General features: G+C 42.1%; 1 protein-coding gene across 1 annotated transcript; it reads left to right on the top strand.

Annotated features, from left to right (window-relative positions):
* Positions 1–17,434: 17,434 nt before the first annotated feature.
* On the top strand, positions 17,435–18,914 carry LOC123395619 (gibberellin-regulated protein 12-like). Its single transcript, XM_045090643.1, has 4 exons — positions 17,435–17,602; positions 17,703–17,756; positions 17,866–17,893; positions 18,384–18,914. Exons 1-4 carry the CDS (start codon positions 17,525–17,527, stop codon positions 18,563–18,565), a joined length of 342 nt encoding a protein of 113 aa, XP_044946578.1. The 5' UTR covers positions 17,435–17,524; the 3' UTR covers positions 18,566–18,914.
* Positions 18,915–19,320: the final 406 nt, after the last annotated feature.

Below are 19,320 nucleotides of genomic sequence, written 5' to 3'. Positions count from 1 at the left end.
ATTGAGATAAAAACCTTGTATGCATCTCCATAGTGATCCTGGGCATGCTCGCTGTACTGGATTTTTTTTGTCGCGTACCCTCACAATATTAATGTCATGAAATATTTCTTTCCGCCTTTAATCAACACACCATTCATCTCACAGATATCAAGATGTATGAGTTCTAATGGCACCAAGTGTCTTTCCTCCGCAACCTTGTGAGGTTTGCGAGGCTGCCTTGCTTGTACACACGAATGGCACTTAGAACCTTTGGCTAACTTGAAACTCAGGATTAAACTAAGCTTCACTAGCTGTGTCATAACACCCAAACTGATGTGACAAAGATGTGGATCCCAAACTTCAGATTCATTAACACTCAAATGAATATTGTTCACGACTTTATGAAAATACCATGAAGGGAAGGCGGAACAGACCTCCGCATTCAAAACCTTTTCCAACAAAAAGTCCATATTTTGCAGCAACTACTTTATTAGACTCGAAGACCAACTTAGACCCTTTTGTACACAGAAGGGAGCCACTACTGAGATTCTTCTTGATAGTGGGGACATGTTGCACATTCTTCAGTTACACAATCCTCCCTAAAGTAAACTTTATAGCGACCATGACAAGACCAAGAACAGAAGCATTCGTGCCATTCCCCACCAATACAGGCCCGTGTCCTGTGACTTGGTAAGAAGAAAACAATGAAATGTCAGTACACACATGAATATTTGCACCTATGTTCACCAACAAAATGGTAGACTGACAAACTGAACATACAGTAAACAAATTATCATTCCCATATGCAACACTCTCATTGTTGCTCACAATCATATTGGCAGACTTGGAGTCCTACCCTAGTCTCTTGTACTTATTTGGGCAATTGTTGGCCCAATTAATGTTCCTTTGAACCATAAGTGAAGCATCGATCTCCTTACTTATTCTTCTTGAAGATCTTCTTACCCTTCTTCTTAAACTCGGTATTCTGTTGGACACAATTATTTCTCTTGAACTTGTGGAAGTTGGAGCCCCTCTATACCATATTGGCAACATAAGTTCCCTCGATCCCTTTTTCTTGCGAGTCCTTTGCTCTCGAATTCTGATCAACACTCACATGAACGAAGACATCCTCAATTGAGAATTCTCCTCTCTAATGTTTTAGAGTTGTAGCAAAGTTCCTCTAGGAATTTGGGAGCTAGTGGTGATGCAACCCGCGATAAATTTGCCCGGTAAAACACACTTAAGAAGCTCTATCTCCTCAACTACGCATTGTATCTCATGAGCATGTTCCAGTGGAGAATGGTTCTCGACCATTTTGTAATCGTGGAACTGCTCGATGGCATACATCTTGCTACCAGCATCGGTTGCGCCGAATTCAGATTCAAGCGCCTCCCACAAGTCCTTGGAAACTTGCATATGTAAATATGCATCGATCAACTTATATCCGGTCACACTAAGAACTGCTCCGAGAAAGTTGACGGTAGCTTCCGTGAACGCCTTCTCCATATCAGGAGCAATCGCTCCCGCGGGAGTAAGACTGGCGACTCAAAATACGTTCATAGTTGTAAGTTATAAGGTGGCTTTAGTTTCACAACACTTAAAATATGTACCCATAAACTTATTTGATTTCAGTGCAGCGGCAAAGTCATATGCAAAAAATGCCTACACAAATTAGGTTCCTAGATTGTTGAGTAAATACGCAAATTTTTCATTAAATTAATACAATAATAAATCATGAGCGTGAAGTAAACTATACTAATCATATACTGATATTTGATCATATTATCGCGTACTAAACATATAGTAGAAATATCTACGCAAATCACTAGTATGGCTAAAATATTAATAAGTACAAGCAGGATAAAACGAGTTATACCCTCCGTTAGACCAATTGGCCGTAGTAGCAGTAGCGGTGGCGGTAGCATCCTCGGAGACCTTCTTGTCGGCTTCGAGCATGTCGGCGGCTAGATGGTCGGCTACAGATGAATGAGACATGATGAGGACGATGACATAGATGTAGTGTAAGCAGTCGAGCGGAGACGAGCAGTCGCGTATGATCGCTCCCTAAAAACCTAATTGTCCCTCTCCCGTACAAGATTCAGAGAGGCGGGTTTGAGAGGCTTGTTCTTCGTGTACACGGTGAACGGATGGAGTCGCTGATGAAAGCAACAACAAAGGAACGACAAGGACAATGCACGTGGAGCAGATGTGATATGTTCATGAAGGTTAGGGTTGGTCGATGCCTCATATACGCGGGCGCCCGTGTGGAGGGACGTGGGCTAGACCCACGTACAAGTCAACGACAACTCATTGTCCGACGTCTCAGATACATGACACATCTATTACGATTTCTCTATTTCCTACCGATAAAAATATGCACTTAGGTATGAGCTCGGCTTAATCACGCAACCCGCTTCACGCTGGCGCAACAGACGGCGGAAGACGAGTACGCGAGGACCACTTCTCTTCTCAAACGTTAATATCATGTGAAATAAAATCCCTTAAAAGAAGGTCCGGCTCTTTCTACAACAACGGGATGAGACTAAACTTTTAACATTCTCTTGACATGACACCAATTTTGACTCTTAGAGATTTAAAAAGATTGTTGGATAGGCCTAAAACCCATCCCATATTCTAACAATATGTCGTCTGCATGAATTTGTATTGATATGAAGTTCGTCATATGAGTTATTTGGATGCAGAACAATAAATTTAAAGCTTGATCGATTAGTGCATGTGTATTTGAGGAAGTTGGTTTTATGAAGTCCGGCTGTACATGTTATGTTGATTAACTGCAGATGCTTAGTGTTAGAGTAAAACGAGATTGAATGAAAATGAATGGACGATTAGTCCTGATTTCTATTGATTCTCAAGTATATATACATTTGGAAGAGGCACGAAGAAGAGGTGTCTGTTCGGAGGCATCCCTCCAGAACAGGTGCCTGTTGGCAATAGAGAGAGAGCGGAGACACGACTGTTCGGGGTTGGACACATCCCTTGGATTAATCTACTAATTAATTTATAACACTCCCCATTGTACAACACCGCTCCTTGAATGTTTTATCGTTGAAAGCTTCTTGCATATAGATCTTCCATCTTGAGAAATCTTCCAGATAATCTTGAGAGTCTCCCCCAAAAACCCTGTGGGAAAAATATGAGGAGAATAGAGTAGATATGTTGCTAAAACTCCTTTAAACCCAATGAGAAAAATAAGGAGGAAAAGATGCAACATATGATGATTATTGTCTCTTGATAACTCATATGAGAAAACCTTTGAAGAAGGAGAAAACTCATTGATAAGTTTAGAGAACAATTAATATGTCTTGAGTACTTCCTTTAAAAACCCTGGTAGGGAAAATAGAAAGTATGACATGTGATCTTTGAGAAGATATTGCCTCACTAAAAACCATTATGAGAAACTTTGAGAGAAAACTCATAAGAGAAAATAGTGCAATCGTACATGCCATTGAAAACTCCTTTAAAACCCAGTAGGAAAAATATAAGGAGAAAATGATATGGCATATATAGACACTTGTGTTTATATTATCTCGTTAAAAACCTTTTATGAGAAACCATTATGGAAAAACTCATCAAGGGAAAAAGAGTACAATATATGCAATCTGATGATTGTTAATAGGTTATAGTCTGGGAGATTACTCCCCCTGAACTTTGCAAATATGGAGGATGTCTCATACCAAGGCCATTGACATGAACATGAGATTGTGTATAATTTGTTGGATTATCACAATATTTTGTTTGCAAATTATTTCCTCAACTTTCTATAATCCATGAGGATAAGTAATTTCTGAGCAATGTGATTTATGATATTGCTCTTCATATAACCTATAGGTATTGAGTAACACAAGTGGAAGTATCTTGATAAATCAAGTTATGTGATTCTGATGAATCTCAACCACACGATTTTGAGTGTGGTTAATTATTCTGCCAAGCCATACATATTTTTGCAATGCTTTAGGATAAAGCAATTATGTCAGAATGATAAGTGGAAATAACCATTAAAATCCATTTATATGACTTCCATGTGAAGGCTATTCCAGCAAATTCAGTCATTGATATGGCGTCGTTTGGATCAAATAAAGAGCCAATATCATTACATCATATCATGGTCATATCTTCTATTTCCTGATGGAAATATTGAAGATTTACTGTAATCTTCAGATATAAGATGATATTACTTATATCAACCATATACCTTTTGTTTGAGGTTGCACTCCGAATAAAGATAGCAAATACAGTGTCAGGCCTGACGTAGTTTGCAATTATATGAGTGCTTTGGCACTAGTGAGATATAGAACTTCAGGTCCTAGTATCACTTCATTATCACCCCTAGGTATGAATGGATTTGTACCTTATCAAAGGTAGTATGACCATACATGTCTTTTGTTGATATGATATATCCAAATAGAACTTCTCGTATATGTTTGGATATATGTAGACTGATATGTATTCTTGAGAGAATGCTCAAGTTGTAAACTTAAGCTAAATTTGGTTGAATCCAAATTTTCCGTCTTGAGATGATTTTATGTATGTTTAGGTCTTGTAGAGACATTGATGATGAAATCATCATATACACTGAGGTGATGTAAGGAAATAAAATTTTGGTATTCCTTTCTTAACACATAAATAATCATCATCCTTTGAGTAATCCTATGAAGAAGGAACTCGTCTAGTCAGTAGTACCATATGATTCACGACTATTTCTAGTCATAGAGTGACTTATGAAGTTTTACACAATACATGTTGTGATTTGTTTTTGTATTTGGAAATGAAGCCCTTCACGGACTTTAATATAGATTTCCGAAATGAGAGACTGATATGAGTATGTAGTCACTGCATCCATTAACTTCATGGATAATATTATTTGTACTGCCAATGGTATTTATTATCGAAACATAATTCCACTCATACCAAGAAGGTATGTTACATTGTAATCGATGTCGGGTCTCTGCGTGAACCCTTTTGCTACAAGCCTCGCTTTCTCACCACCTCATTGACTTTGTCTATGAATGAGAAGTTTTGAGTATTCCATATGGAAGATACTTATGAGGAGTAGGTATTACTGTGGTAAATACCACTCTTTAATGAGCGAGTGATATTCTTCGTTACTTGCTTCCTTTTATGTGAACCAATATGAGTACAAGAGGCACTCTACCATGGATTTTGGTTCAGGGCCCAAAAGGTTTTAGCAATTTTTAGAAGAAATATATGTCGACAAATGTAGTCTTTATTTTATATGATTCTAGTGGAATCAATGAATTTTGTGGAAATGTATTTATTCCTTTTAAATCCTTGTGATTTCCTACAACAATGGAGTCAAGGTGTTTTGATGTCCCGACACCAAAACATTTGTGCACATTTATGCCGGGCTTTGGATGATGAGCATCCAGTGAGGTGTGTTTCAACTTGATGTTTAATTACATTTACTGGTTGAGGATTTGATTTCCTCTATTCCGCAGAAGCATATGCAAGATTATATCTCGTGTGGTCAGATTTCTCCCCCTATTGCTCTCATTTGGGGAGAAGAGTGGTTTATCACGTACCTCCACTCTTTGTGACAATTTACTGCAGGAATATAATTGAGTAACACCTTTGTCATCAGTAAATGTATGTGGCAGATTTGCAATGTGTTGCAAATATGTGATTCTAAGCTTCTTGTTCAGATTCTTTGAGTACGTGGATATAAGGACTGAATGTGAATAACATTTCTAATTTATTTCTTGGCATTCTTTGTGGTACTAATCTCCCCCTAATGCCAGAAATGTCCTTATTGCTGATGCAATCAGCATACAGGCTATGAATAATTTTGATTGACGGATAAATTGTTATTCCTCACATAGATCCCTAATTTTCTGTGAGACCCCATTGATGTATGCTGGAGTGGTGATATCGGTATGTAACCTAATTATCGGAGATAGGAAATACTTTGTTGATTTCCACGTAATTACTACAAGGGGAAAGTAGTATGCTATGCAGTTGGTATGATTTATATCATACTTACTGTGTGTAATTCTGTATTTGTCTAGCATGAGGCTAGTAAATTACGATTCTATAAGTTTGGTCATATTATTAATTTCATTATCCTTGATAAGATATTGAACTAAACCATTATGTCTATTACATAATGTATTATGTATAATCAGACATTGCTTGTGAAATGAGTTCAACGAAGTTGTCCATTCGAATGGATTTATCCCTTGTTTAGGATAACTTGCTCTTACTTTGAGAATTTGAGCAATTAATTTAGTTATATCATTCATGGTTTGTGTGACAAGAGACACACTGGAAATCATTTTATAAATGTTTCCATGAGTACCATGAAGTATCTATATAATACCACATAATGGTTGAGTAATCCACATATCTTCTGAATGTGTTCAAGGAAGAATGAGTTGCTCATTTAGAATTGTAAGGTGAGACTCCCTTAAATTAATTTCCCCTATCACACATGTGGTGCACATAAAATCTGATGATTTGGGAAATTTGGCAACTTGTTAAGTTGTGACCAATAGAATTGTCCATAATTTTCTAATCAACCCCAAACCAGGATTGTAAGGCCTATAACCAAATATTTTGTAAGATTTAGAAAATTATTTTGTACGCAACAAAACTAACTATGAATTGATTCATACATTCAAAATTTATCAAACATGATGTCCAAGAAATAGGATGTTGGACATTATACTACATGTAGTAGTACAACTATAAGCAAATAATATTTTGGGAATAATCGAGATATTACATGAGGTCTCCCATATTACTGAAAATGAATTATGCAAACATATCATAGGAGCAAACGAATTGATCAATCTTTTATTGCACTATATTTTTGGTTCTCCTTCTGATGAATATTTGAGAACATCATTTACCAGGATAGTTTCTGGCCGTATGTTTGCAAATTTTCAAATACCCCAATGAACTTATTTGCCTTTTAATAAACTCATGGTGTGGTTTGACCATATGTTTGAAGGTTTGGTAATCATATGTACGATATTTATGTAACCACACATTTGACAAACTTAAGAGTTGTCTTTGTGATCATTTGGAAATGATCAATTCCCAATTAAAAGATAATTTTGTCATTGGTTGTCTTTAACCTCCACTTTACTTTGAATTCCTCATGGTTCTATTTTCTGACCACTGACTTGCATAGTATTCTCAATGCTAGCAAATATTTGAAGCACTCGCTGGGTGAATATGATGATTTTAAGAAATGACATGTTTCTTTACCATGAAAATAGTAATACCATCATAAGGAGATGTAAAGTGTATCAAGGGCTTTTCAACCCGATCTGCATATGAAAATGTTAGATCATGAGATCTCAACTTCAAGTTGATTTTATAATTACCAAAATTATAAGTTGCGATAGACTTGAGGCCTTGAAAAATTATTGGGTGATCATTCCAAATGTGCTCATGGCAGCATGTTTCTCTTAAGGGAAATATTCAAGGTGAATAAATATTCATCCATTATGTACTTAGTTTGATAACTAAGTGAAGTTGGTGACATATAAAATGCGTATGTGCATCAATAGAATAGCCATGTGTTACATGAAATGATCATGCATTATTTAATTTACTTATTGGGGTAAAATAAAATATATGTATGAAATGATTTTGTTGAGCAAAATCCGTCAAGGTGATGCTTGGTGAATCATGGGGTGTAAACCTTCAATATAGTGCATGCGATGAAATCGTTGCTAATGTTTTGGGCTTCATTCGTGAGAAAAAGTGTGACTTTAGAGTCATGACCAAAACATAGACTTTGCAATTTTAATATTGCCTAGTCACTATAAAATAACAACCACAATGTGATGTGGATCTTGCAATAGTGTTTGAGACATTCGATATAAATTATGGTATCCATCTTGATAGATGAATGACACTATAATTAGAAATAATGACGTAGGCTACATTGTCATGCATTTTACCAATGTAACACAAAGTAATCACACGTATATGCAAATATTTCCATAGTTTCATATGACATATTCAAGCAAAATGTGCAAGAACATTATTTACTGTGAGAGTAAACTATTTTAGTGAACAACAACAATGAATGCTTCGTAGGAGCAAATTCTAGTACAGCTGATGCCTTATAGCCATATGTGTAGACCTCAATTTATATAGGATAACACTTTGAAGATAATCACCAATATGGTGTAGATCTCACTGTGATAGAAAACATAGTCTCATTTTTGTCGGTAGATGTTCATAATTCTATTACCTTATGTTATGCTATATTTAAGAAAATCACTTTGAAGATAATCATATGTCAAAATGACATGATGTAGACCTTGCAGTAATAGTGGATAGTCTGTATTTTTTTTACAGTAGATGCCAATATTACCTTATCATATCTAGAGGTAGTCACATCTAATATTAATATTTGGAAGAGCACTTTGAAGGTAATCATCTTGTAAACACAGACAAGATGTAGACCTCATAGTAGTGATGAATAATCTGCGTGCAGTAGATGTCATCAATACTTTGTGATTCACAAATAAAAATTTGGGCTATGTACACATTAATATTTGGAAGAGCACATTTAAGATAGTCATCTTGCCAAAATGACAAAATGTAGATCTTACGGTAGTGATGGATAATCTACAAAAATATGCAGTAGATGCCATCAAATACCTTGTAATTCACAAATAAACTTGGATGCCATCATATTAAGTATGAGAATACGTGATCCTTGTTTTGAATTACAATAAGATTTGCAAAAATTAAAATTAATTGCAAAAATAGTCGTTCTCCTAAGACGCATGCCTTAGGAAATGTTTGCGGCAAAGAGATATATATTGTCTTAAATACCGAAGGAATAAATGCACGCAAAATATTCTTCTGCATTCAGTATTACTGTGGTAATACATATGGATGCAAACCTTAATAATTTACATATTTATGTAATATATGAAAACCAGAGGGCTTCAAAGTGCAGCCAACATATTTCTGTAATTTCATTCGCAGAAAGTATAACGATTAATCTGCAAATTATTCTAAGCCTGATGGCTCAATGGGGATATGTAAGGGATTGTCTTTCTTTACATGGATAAGAATCAAACTGATTCGTTTGGGTCGCCACCGGGGAGGATGCTGCCTTGTGGATGGTGCGAGGGCGCCGCGGTCAATCGTGAGCGAGAGGTCGGGTCGTCGTGTTGGACGAAGGTCGCGTCTGAGGATGCACCACCGGGACTCGTGTCTTGTCTGTTGTAGCCGGCTGATAGCCATGACGGGGCTCCGTGCCGGAGGATAGTGACGGGGCCGAGGGTCGTCGTGCGCTCCGGGATGGAGACTGCCGTTTCGTCAAGGCCGGTGTTGCCTTCCGTTGTCGAGGTGTCTCGCATGGATCGAGGTCCGGCGTGTTGTCGAGGTGTCTCGCATGGATCGAGGTCTCGCCACGCCGGACGCCATTTTTGTAAGTAGAAAAAAGGCCTTCGCGATGTGGATGAAGTGCAGTCGGCTTTTTCATGAAACTGACCGATAGCGTCACGCATCCATGCTTGTCGTCGGCCTCTTTATGGATGATTTGATGAAGCGATTCTAGCACAAGGTAGAATGGATGAGATTTCTTTTAATCATAAAAAGACAAACATAATTAATATTAATGATTAATTTCCTGTACGAATGCATGCCGCACGGAAACTCAATTTGCTCTCCGTTCTTTGACGAAATGATGATGCCATAGGGTGATTTCTTGTGATGTAAAAAGAAGATCCCTCTCCGTTCACGAGAGACACAACGAGTGGTCGCTCATGCTAATCTCAAAATGAAAACCAGGCCTTCTCATGATTGATTTCTCCAATGGATGCATGCATGCCTTTGCATGCGATCTGATGCGCCAGCGTGTTAGGCGCTCTGCATCCCTGGCCGTTGCGTGCTTTGCACCTACGACCTGTTGACGGCCTCGCGCGGCGGCGGCCACGACACGGACGGACGGACACGGAGCCGGTCTAGCGCGGGGCGGCGGCTTGGCCTCTTTCTCAGCGAACAAGACTATATGCTGATAACGTATTAGAGTAAAATGAGATTAAATGAAAATAAACGAACGATTAGTCCTGATTTCTATTGATTCTTAAGTATATATACATCTGGAAGAGACACGAAGAAAAGTTGTCTCTTCAAAGGCATCCCTTCAAAACAGGTGCCTGTTAGCAATAAAGAGAGAACGGAGACACGATTGTTAGAGGTTAGACACATCCCTTGAATTAATCTACTAATTAATTTCTAACACTTAGAAATTCTATTATGTGAGCTCGGCTCACTCGCGACTTTTGTAGCTTTTGGTTTCCGGGCAGGCTTCCCACGTGAAGGGGCACATGCGCGCGCGCCAAGCTGTGTAGTGTAACGTGCAAGCACTCATGCACGCAGCTAGGCGACACCCCAAAGCACCGTCATTACGGCGCCGCCCCCCGTAATCCATATGGGTCTCTAGGCCTAATTAGCTAGAATATTGTTCTGCGCCGATCTGAGGCGCGAAAATCATGTACTCTCTCCGTTTCTAAATATAAGTCTTTCTAAAAATTTCACTAATAGACTACATATGGATGTATATAGACATATTTTAGAGTGTGGATTTATTCATTTTGTTTCGTATGTAGACTCTTAATAAAATCTCTTAAAAAACTTATATTTACAAACGGAGGGAGTAGAAAATTGTGGGGGTCAGAGACGCCCGGATCTGTGTCCGGGACTGGACGTCAAATTCCGTCGATGCCTCAGCGGACCTGTGCCCGAGACCGGACGTCAAATTCCGTCAATGCCAGAGCAGTCGGCATGCATCGCACTGCGTGTGTTGCAACTTGCACATCTAGTGGTACGCCTAATCTAGTCTTATTTACCGGAAGAATACAATCAGATTAGTAACCCACCTTGCAAGTGGAGGAAGAGGAAGAGAAAGATTAAGCATTGATCAGATTAGTAAACAGCAACTCCAACACGACGATCCGTTTCGTCCGTTTAGATCCGCGTGGACAGAAAAATCGACCAAACGCGCCGATCTAACCGAACGTGCGTTCGCTTTTCGTCCACGTGCGGACCCATTCCCGGTCCAATTTTAAGCCTGATTTGAATCGGCGTGCACACAAAGCGAACGCGAACGACCCGGCGTACTCCTTCCCTTGACCCGACAGTCGGTGGCACATTAGTAGTACGGATGAAAACGGAGCAGAAACAGACGAAACTGAGTGCTATCACATTTGTTTTCATATTATTTTTGCATAAGTGAAAATGAATACAGAAACCCCGGAAATGAATACGAAAACAGATACTGCCGGAAACAGTCATGGAGCGAATACAAAACGGATACAGAAATAAAAGTGAGTGTTGACTGGAACTTTAAAACCCCTTGAATCATAGAGTAATACACACCACAATAAAAATTAATGAATTGCTAACATATCTACAAAATAATTTGATTATGTTAGCAACATATCCAAGTATTGTATTAGTACATGACAATTGTGTATAGGGTCTAGCTGAGTATATATATGGTAGTATAAGTTAGGCCTCAAATGATCCATTATGCTCATCGTGTCATTGTGTGTTATTTGGTGGTTGGGCTACAAAGCAGCCGTAGGCCTATAGTAAAAATGGGAAATTTCATATTCATGGAAACGGAAAGTTCCATTTCCACATATGTTCCACCGGAAAACACTCTTCCATTTTTGTTTCCGCTTTCACATTAAAAATTCCATTTTCATTTGCGTTTTGCAAATTTTCATTTCCGCTTTCATATTGCCTCTCTGTTTTTATTTTTCCTTCGGAAAAGAGGAAAGTTTCCACTCCATTTTCATCCCTAATTAGTAGTTCTCCACCCCTGTCGACAGCTAGCCCTCGCCTCGCCCCCACCCCATGGCCGCCGCTGCCCAGTTCCGGTGCCTCGGCCACCAGCGCCTCCTCCCATACCTCCCCAAACGCTGACACCTACCCACGCCGCCGGCCGCATTGCCGCCAGGCCACCGCAGCTTCCCCGACCCCAATCTGACGTCACCGGTTAGCTTCGTCGTCCACGCCCGCAAGTTGTTCGACAGTTTGCCTTAAGGTACAAATGGACTACGCCGACGAGTTCTTTTTCCATAATGTTCTCTCTGACTCCGACGATTCCTCATGTGACGATGAGGAGATGCTGCTTGTCGTGTTGGTCCATGACCACCTTAATAGGCAGCGGCCGTTGTTCCAGGGCTCGACTCTGGGGCATGTTCTGTCGTTGAATGGCAACCAAGGAGCGGCCATTTCCTTCTATGGAAGGACTATTTTGACACAACCAATCCGTTGTTCAAACATGAGAAATTCCGGCGGCGTTTCCGTATCGCTAGGCATGTTTTCAAACGGTTTCGAGAGGGGGTGGTCGGATACGATGACTACTTCGAGTACAAAGAGGATATCATTGGAAAGGTTGGCTTCTCATCTTATCAAAAATGCACTGCGGCTATCCGGATGCTTGATTACGGAGTACCCGGTGATCTTATCGATGAGTATGTCCGTATGAGAGGGTCGACGTGCCTAGAGTCGTTGTACAAATTCTGCAAGGTTGTGGTTGCAGTGTTTGGCCCTGAGTACTTGAGAGAGCGGACTGTTGCAGACACAGTCCGCTTGTTGGCGATCAATGCTAGCCGGGGCTTCCGATGGATGCTTGTCAACATAGACTACATGCACTGGGAGTGGAAGAACTGCCCTTCTGTTTGGCAAGTCCAATACAAGGGCCATGTCAAGGCTTGCATTGTCATACTTGAGGCCGTGGCCTCTCAAGATCTCTGGATCTGTCACTCTTTCTTTGGCATGGCCAGATCACACAATGATATCAACGTGTTTGAACGTTCACCAGTGTTTGCAAGGCTTGCCAAAGGCAAGAGCCCGCCGGTCAACGTTAACTTCAGCGGTCACAACTACAACGAAGGATACTATCTAGCTGGCCGAATTTATCCACAGTGGATCACTATTCTCAAGACGATCTCCAACCGTGTCAGAGAGAAGAGGAAAAGATTTTCCAAGAGCAAGAGAGTGCTAAGAAGGATGTCGAGCGTTCCTTTGGTGTTCTGCAATCTCGATGAGGGATAGTTCGGTATCCTGCTAGAACTTGAAGCATCAAGAAGTTGTCGGAAGTGATGAATACTTGTGTGATGATGCACAATATGATCCTAGAGGATGAGCGCCCGAAACGTCTCCACGGTCAAGGGTTTGAGTTTCAGGGTGACAATGTGGTGCCTCAGCATGGCGGAGGAGCCGCATCGTTTGTACAGTTCATCCAATTTCGTCATGAAATGCGTGATTGGGAACTCAAATTCAGTTGTAAGATGATTTGGTTGAGCATACGTGGGATAATGTTGGCAACTAATAGATGTATCTTTTTAAGACAATTTAATTTTTATCGGGCTTGTAAAACTTTGCTATATTTTATTTTGGTTGTGGAACTATGCTATTTAATTATATTTTGAAAAATATATAATATGTTTGTATTTGTTAAAACCGGCGGCTAGCCAGCTACGCGGACAAATATGGATCGGCGCGTTGAACGCGCTATCGAACCAAATCCTAAAGCGGGCAGACGACCCAAACAAACGAAAAGAGGACAAAATCGTTGTTCGTTTTGGTATGTCGGTTTGAGTTGCTCTAAGGGGCGGGCTGGAAATCGGTGGACCGAAAATTTCATTTGGGCCATTTGATTGGTTTCAGCCCCTCGGTCGAAAATGAACGGCCACAAGCATACTTCGACCTCGAGACCTGCCTAGGCACTACAGACCCTGTTGAATATATTAACAATTTTTTTATTGACTTAATTCAGGAAATAATCATCAACATGACACTAATAAGATTAAACACATGTTGATATTTGATCGCGCAAGCATATACTACACTAACAACACATACGTCTATGTATAACACTAGTATGACTAATATAGACATAAACATGAGCCGAAAAAAACATGTTATCCGCTCGAGTAGGCCAGTTGGCCGTAGGAGTGACGGTGGCATCCTCCTGGATGACCTTCTTGCCGGCTTCGAGCTTCTTGGCAGCGAGGCGGTCGGCTTCGTTGACTATGGACATGGTGACGATGAAGACGACATGGGCGTAAATGATGCAGTGGACCAAAAATAGTGAGCAGTCGTGTTGGAGACGCTCACCAAAAACCTAATCGCACCTCTTCAATCCATGATCTGGAGATGCGAGGTTTCGGAGGCCTGCTCTCCCGTCAACCGTGTATGCGATGCACATAATGTGATCGCCGGCGGCAGCAAGAGCAAATGAACGACAACTGGACGGGTGCGCGTGGAGCCATATGCGATCTGTTTTTTCTAGAGGCTAGGGTTGGCACACGCTTCTAATATGTAGGCGCAACCGCATGAAGAGACGTGGGCTAGATCCACGTCCGAGTCGTGACAACCTACGATTCGATGTCTCAGATCGTGGCATGTGTCTCAAAGACTCTTTGTTCCTGACTAGTAAAAATAAGCGCATAAATGTGAGCTCGGCTCGACTCATTCCCGCAACTCGTGTTGTGGTGTGGCAAGGCGGACAACGGAGGAGAAACGCGCGAGAACCACTTCTCTTCTTGAGCTTCAATAAAATGTGAAAGAGAATCCCTTATAAGGAGGTTCTCCAACTAGCAATGTGGAATTAAACTTCTCACCACCCATTATTATGACATCTACATGGGTTCTTAGAGATTTTTTTCTTCAGAAATTGTTGGATGGGCCTAAAGCCCACCCCATATTTCAACACACCTAACCGCCTCCTGCCATCGCTAGCGGTTGGCGGCACTCCCGCGACCGCCTCGCCACCTTGACTTCTCCTCAACCGACGTCCACTGTCGTGTTGTTGTCACCCCTGGCCATCCCTCTATCCCCGACGAAGATCGATACTTTTCCAGCGAAAATGCATCATCCCCCACACCCTTAGTAGCCCGCCACTATAAGATATTCCAGCGAGCTCCTTCCTTCCCTTTGCCTTCCTTCGTTCACTCGAAAACCAGTTAACCATTGTTTCTGAAATGGGGCAAAATACGCCTATCAATTAATTACGCAGAAAAGAACTATCTAGTTAATTTTCAAAAAAAACGATCAAAAACAGAAATAAACAACCTAAAAGCGGGCTACTCATAAAGCACAAAATACCTGACCACATAGACGACCTGCAAATACTCCTAAAACAAAACAGTCATAGCTCGCCACACTTGCACAACACAACAGAACCCCATTGACGCACACACCGGCCACATCAATATCCTCAACCTAATAAGGCTACTTCCAATGCGTTGGTGATAAGAAGAGGTGCTAAGCACATTAAAAGTTTAGCAACCAAAGCCCCCAATGCATAGGTGATTAACTTGTTGTAGCTAAGCATATTCTATTTAATGATTTAGCCCCCCCCCCATGGCGACTAGGGGGCAACCCTAGCGCCGCCGCCACATTTTCCCCCCTCTCTCCCTCCCCTCCGCCGCTGCCAGAGGGCGCCACGACACTGGCTTGTGGCCTTGATGAAGGTGGCGGCGGGGATCTAGCGCCTGGACGGCGGCGGTTCCCGGGGCGGCGGGGATCTAGCGCCTGGACGGCGGCGGCTCCCGGTGGCGGCGGCTTTGGCTCCCGGGGCGGCGGCTCCCGGTGGCGGCGGGGATCTATGGCCTGGACGGCGGCGGCTTCGGCTCCCGGGGCGGCGGCTCCGGCCGGTGGCGCGCGGCGTCGCCTGGTACTGCTGGATGTCCTCGTGTAGCGGTGGTAGCCGATCCGGCCCGATCCACCGCGCCAACGACCGGTTCCAGGTGCCTTCTCCTGGTGCTTGCTGGCCGGATCTAATCCGGTCTTGGCGGTGCCGACGGCGACGGCTAACCCGGGACCATGGTGGTGGCGGCGTCCCCTCCGCCGGAGATGACGGGCCTGATGGTGGGGAGACATGGTTGACGGTGAAAACCGAGCCGTCGGCGGACGATGGCAGCTTTCTGCGCCGTTACCTTGATGTAGGCTTCATTTTGTAACTACTGTTGATCCACTCGTGCTGCTCCAGGGGAAACCCTAGGATCTGGTTTTCCAAATCAGACGATGGTGGCATTGCGGTGTCGTTCCTCTCTATTGAGCATTGTTTGTGGAGCAGCACTGGAAGACGGAGGCACGAGGTGGAGCGTCTTTGTCCTGTACGGAGCTTCGTTGGTGATGTGAGGTCATGCCTGGCCGACAGGTGCTACGCTTTGTCATGCCTGGTCGGCAGGTGCTACGCACGACAGATCTTACTGAGTCTTCGCATCTGGATGGACGATCACAGGGAGGTGGTGCCATTGGGCGCCGTGGTGGTGTCGACGGATTGCCGGACTGGCAAGGATTATGCGATCTCTCTCCTGAAGATGGTTCAACGGTTCGATGATGATGGCGGCTTTTAAAACGTGTGCATGTGGTGTACGCTTTAGGTCTGCTGCACCAGCTGTGAGTTCCGATACGTCATGTGGATGGATCGGAGACGACACCGGATTTAGATATGGGGAGTGAGAGCACTCCACATTATCACGGTTTGTAGGTATGAGAGGGGGCTTCGGGTGGTTTGATGTATGTTCTTGTGAGACCTTAGTTGAATAAGTAATAAAGATGGTTGTATGCATCGATTGATGCAGAGGCCGGGGGTCTTAACCTCCTATTCTAAAAAAAATAAAAAAATGATTTAGCAACTAAAGTTTTTCATGCATTGGTGGGTTTTCTTTTATTTAAGTATTTTCTCTAGGTTCATCCGCTTGACATCGTTTCTTTCTGAGGTCACCACATCCATCTCTCTCCTTTTAAATACCACGTCACATCAAAAAATTTGTCTACATGACAGTCTTAGCACCTGTACAAGGTGGAGCATTGGGAGGGGCCTAAACCTCTGGTCCGAAGGACTCAGAAGGCGCCTATGGATGCTCACATGGCAAAGACGAATCATTTCCCTCACACTAGTGAGTCCACCTTTATGTGATTCATTGACAAAAGCGTAACATAGCTCAGAGATAACCCTAATCTCGGGCATGATTTGCCGCACCGGAGCCAAATGTCCCCAACACGCGCGGGGGGAGAGGGGACTTTGCCTCCATGTCCTCCTTGGAGCAAACATCAACTGACCCAAATTTCAAATTCGGACGACTTACGTATAACTATTGTGCATTAGTAAATCCACCGTGCAAGTGGGGAAGAGGGAGAGTAAACATTATCGCAAACAGAGAGAGAGAGAGAGTACAGAGAGATAAGATCAAACAAGATCGAATCTGTCCGGCCTCATATGCAGCAAAAAAAAGGTTTAATAAATGGGATGAACATGGCATGAGTATCTAGCATGTGTCGATGCATTACTTTTGACGCATGTTGGGCTCTGCAATACTTCGCTTTTCCATCCAGCTTTAGCTCGACCATTTTCACGGTACAAAATGCTGAAAGCCTCTCGGAATCTACACCCTATGGTCTATAAATAAGCCTCTCAGATCCATTTCACTCTGCCCAGCCCAGCAGCCGCTGCTTCACTACACTAGCCAGCGTCTTATCTTTTGGCAACTCAACTCGCTTGAGCGAAATGGCCCTGGCTGGCAGGCTACTCGTCCTCGTCCTCATCGCCGTCGCTCTTCTCGCCGTCTCCATCGCCGAGCACAAGGTGAGATCTCCGGTGATGGCACCCAGCGGGCAGTACCCACGACGAGAAGCCAAATTGTTCGTCTTGCTTAGCATGCTTACATCGCATATTTTGTGATCAGGTGTCTGCCTCAGGGACCGAAGAGCATGAGGATAATGTGTACCGGGTGAGCAAGGTACGTGTTTCCACGGCTTCCCGTTGCACGTTTTTAAAGAGGTTTTGGGGATAGATCTATGGTGATGCTGATCGCGTTTATTTTTCTCCTTTCCGAATTGTTTCTTCAGGGAGGACAGGGCAGTCTCAAGATATACCGTGAGTCGCTCTTCCTGTCCATACCATTTTTTCCCTTTCGTTTTGACTTCCCTGTGCAACATGCATTTTCTTGAAAATCGTTGCTCACAAGTAGAAATCCTCTCTAGCTTAGCAGTATTGGTGCTCACTCTTTAATCACTCTCAAAAATTACAAGTAGGAACCCTCCGGAACCAGTTAATGTAGTGATGACTAAACTGTGCAGAAGTAATCCAGATCAGACTAAAACAAGCAAGATCCACACAGCAGCCCAAACCGACCGTCTCGCATCCAAACACGGATTTTAAAAGAATTTCAGAGCGCATGAAACCGAGCACGCGCCCAAACAAGCACGATCCACATAGCAGCCTGAAACCAACCATTTCGGATCCAGACATAGATTGAAAATCCTTCAGAGTGCATGCATATACAATCTGGATCTGCTGGTTTCGCCTGAAATGAAATGAAATGTGAGTTGGGTGGGTTGTTGATGTTGCGGTGCATGAATTGCAGAGTGCAAGCCGGTGTGCGAGTACCGGTGCAGCGACACCAAGTACAGGAAGCCGTGCCTCTTCTTCTGCAACAAGTGCTGCAACACCTGCCTGTGCGTGCCGTCGGGCTTCTACGGCCACAAGTACGAGTGCCCCTGCTACAACAACTGGAAGACCAAGGAGGGACGCCCCAAGTGCCCTTAGTTGCAAAAAAGGATTCTGCCTCGCCGTTGAAGCCATTGCTAGATCGGCCAAGCCAGAGCCGGATAGTTACATGTACTCACTATATAAACTAATATAAAAGCATTTAGATCATTAAAATAGTGATCCAAACGTTCTTATATTAGTTTATGGAGGGAGTAACAGGTTTCAGGCTGCTTCGGGCGACACTGGTGTGAAAGAAGTGAACTCAGAATACTCGATCAATCTGGGTTGTTGTTGTGGAATGTGTCCGCCTGTTTTCTGCGATTCCAGGCAGCTGACGCGGTTGTATCTGAAAATTGTTCGTCAGATAATTGGATAATGGTCATCAACTATTTTTCAAATACGAAAATATCTGTATATTTACATGAACATTTTTTGAATTACATGATGAATAATTCTTAAGTGCGCAATAAAAAAAATCTAATACACAATGAGAAATTTGGGAAAGAACGATGAAGTTTTTTGGAATAAACAATGAATACTTTATAATACAGGATGTTTTTTTATGGCTGACTATTTTTCAAATAGATAGTTAACATTTTTTAAACGATGAAGATTTTTATAATATGTATTGAAGAATGTTTTTTAAAATACACACAATGTTTTCACATGTACTCCTTCTGTATGTAAATAATTATAGCTGGGGAGAAATAATCTAGTTTCCCCAACTACAGTTATTTAGATACAGAGGAAGTAATTTGTTTTATGTATATGAACATTTTCCTTTTTGCGGGCATGCATATTTTAGTCTAAAG

The sequence above is a fragment of the Hordeum vulgare genome, chromosome 5H (assembly GCF_904849725.1).
Source record: "Hordeum vulgare subsp. vulgare chromosome 5H, MorexV3_pseudomolecules_assembly, whole genome shotgun sequence".
Taxonomy (NCBI): Eukaryota; Viridiplantae; Streptophyta; class Magnoliopsida; order Poales; family Poaceae; genus Hordeum; species Hordeum vulgare.
The sequence above is the reverse complement of the archived record's forward strand: the minus strand, read 5'-3'. Positions and strand labels throughout refer to the sequence as shown.

Excerpts from the sequence above, each read along its gene's own strand:
- LOC123395619 (XM_045090643.1), top strand. The coding sequence starts at position 17,525 with ATGGCCCTGGCTGGCAGGCTACTCGTCCTCGTCCTCATCGCCGTCGCT. Across the intron at positions 17,603-17,702 it reads TCTCCATCGCCGAGCACAAG|GTGTCTGCCTCAGGGACCGA; the intron begins GTGAGATCTCCG and ends TTTTGTGATCAG. Across the intron at positions 17,894-18,383 it reads GGGCAGTCTCAAGATATACC|AGTGCAAGCCGGTGTGCGAG; the intron begins GTGAGTCGCTCT and ends CATGAATTGCAG.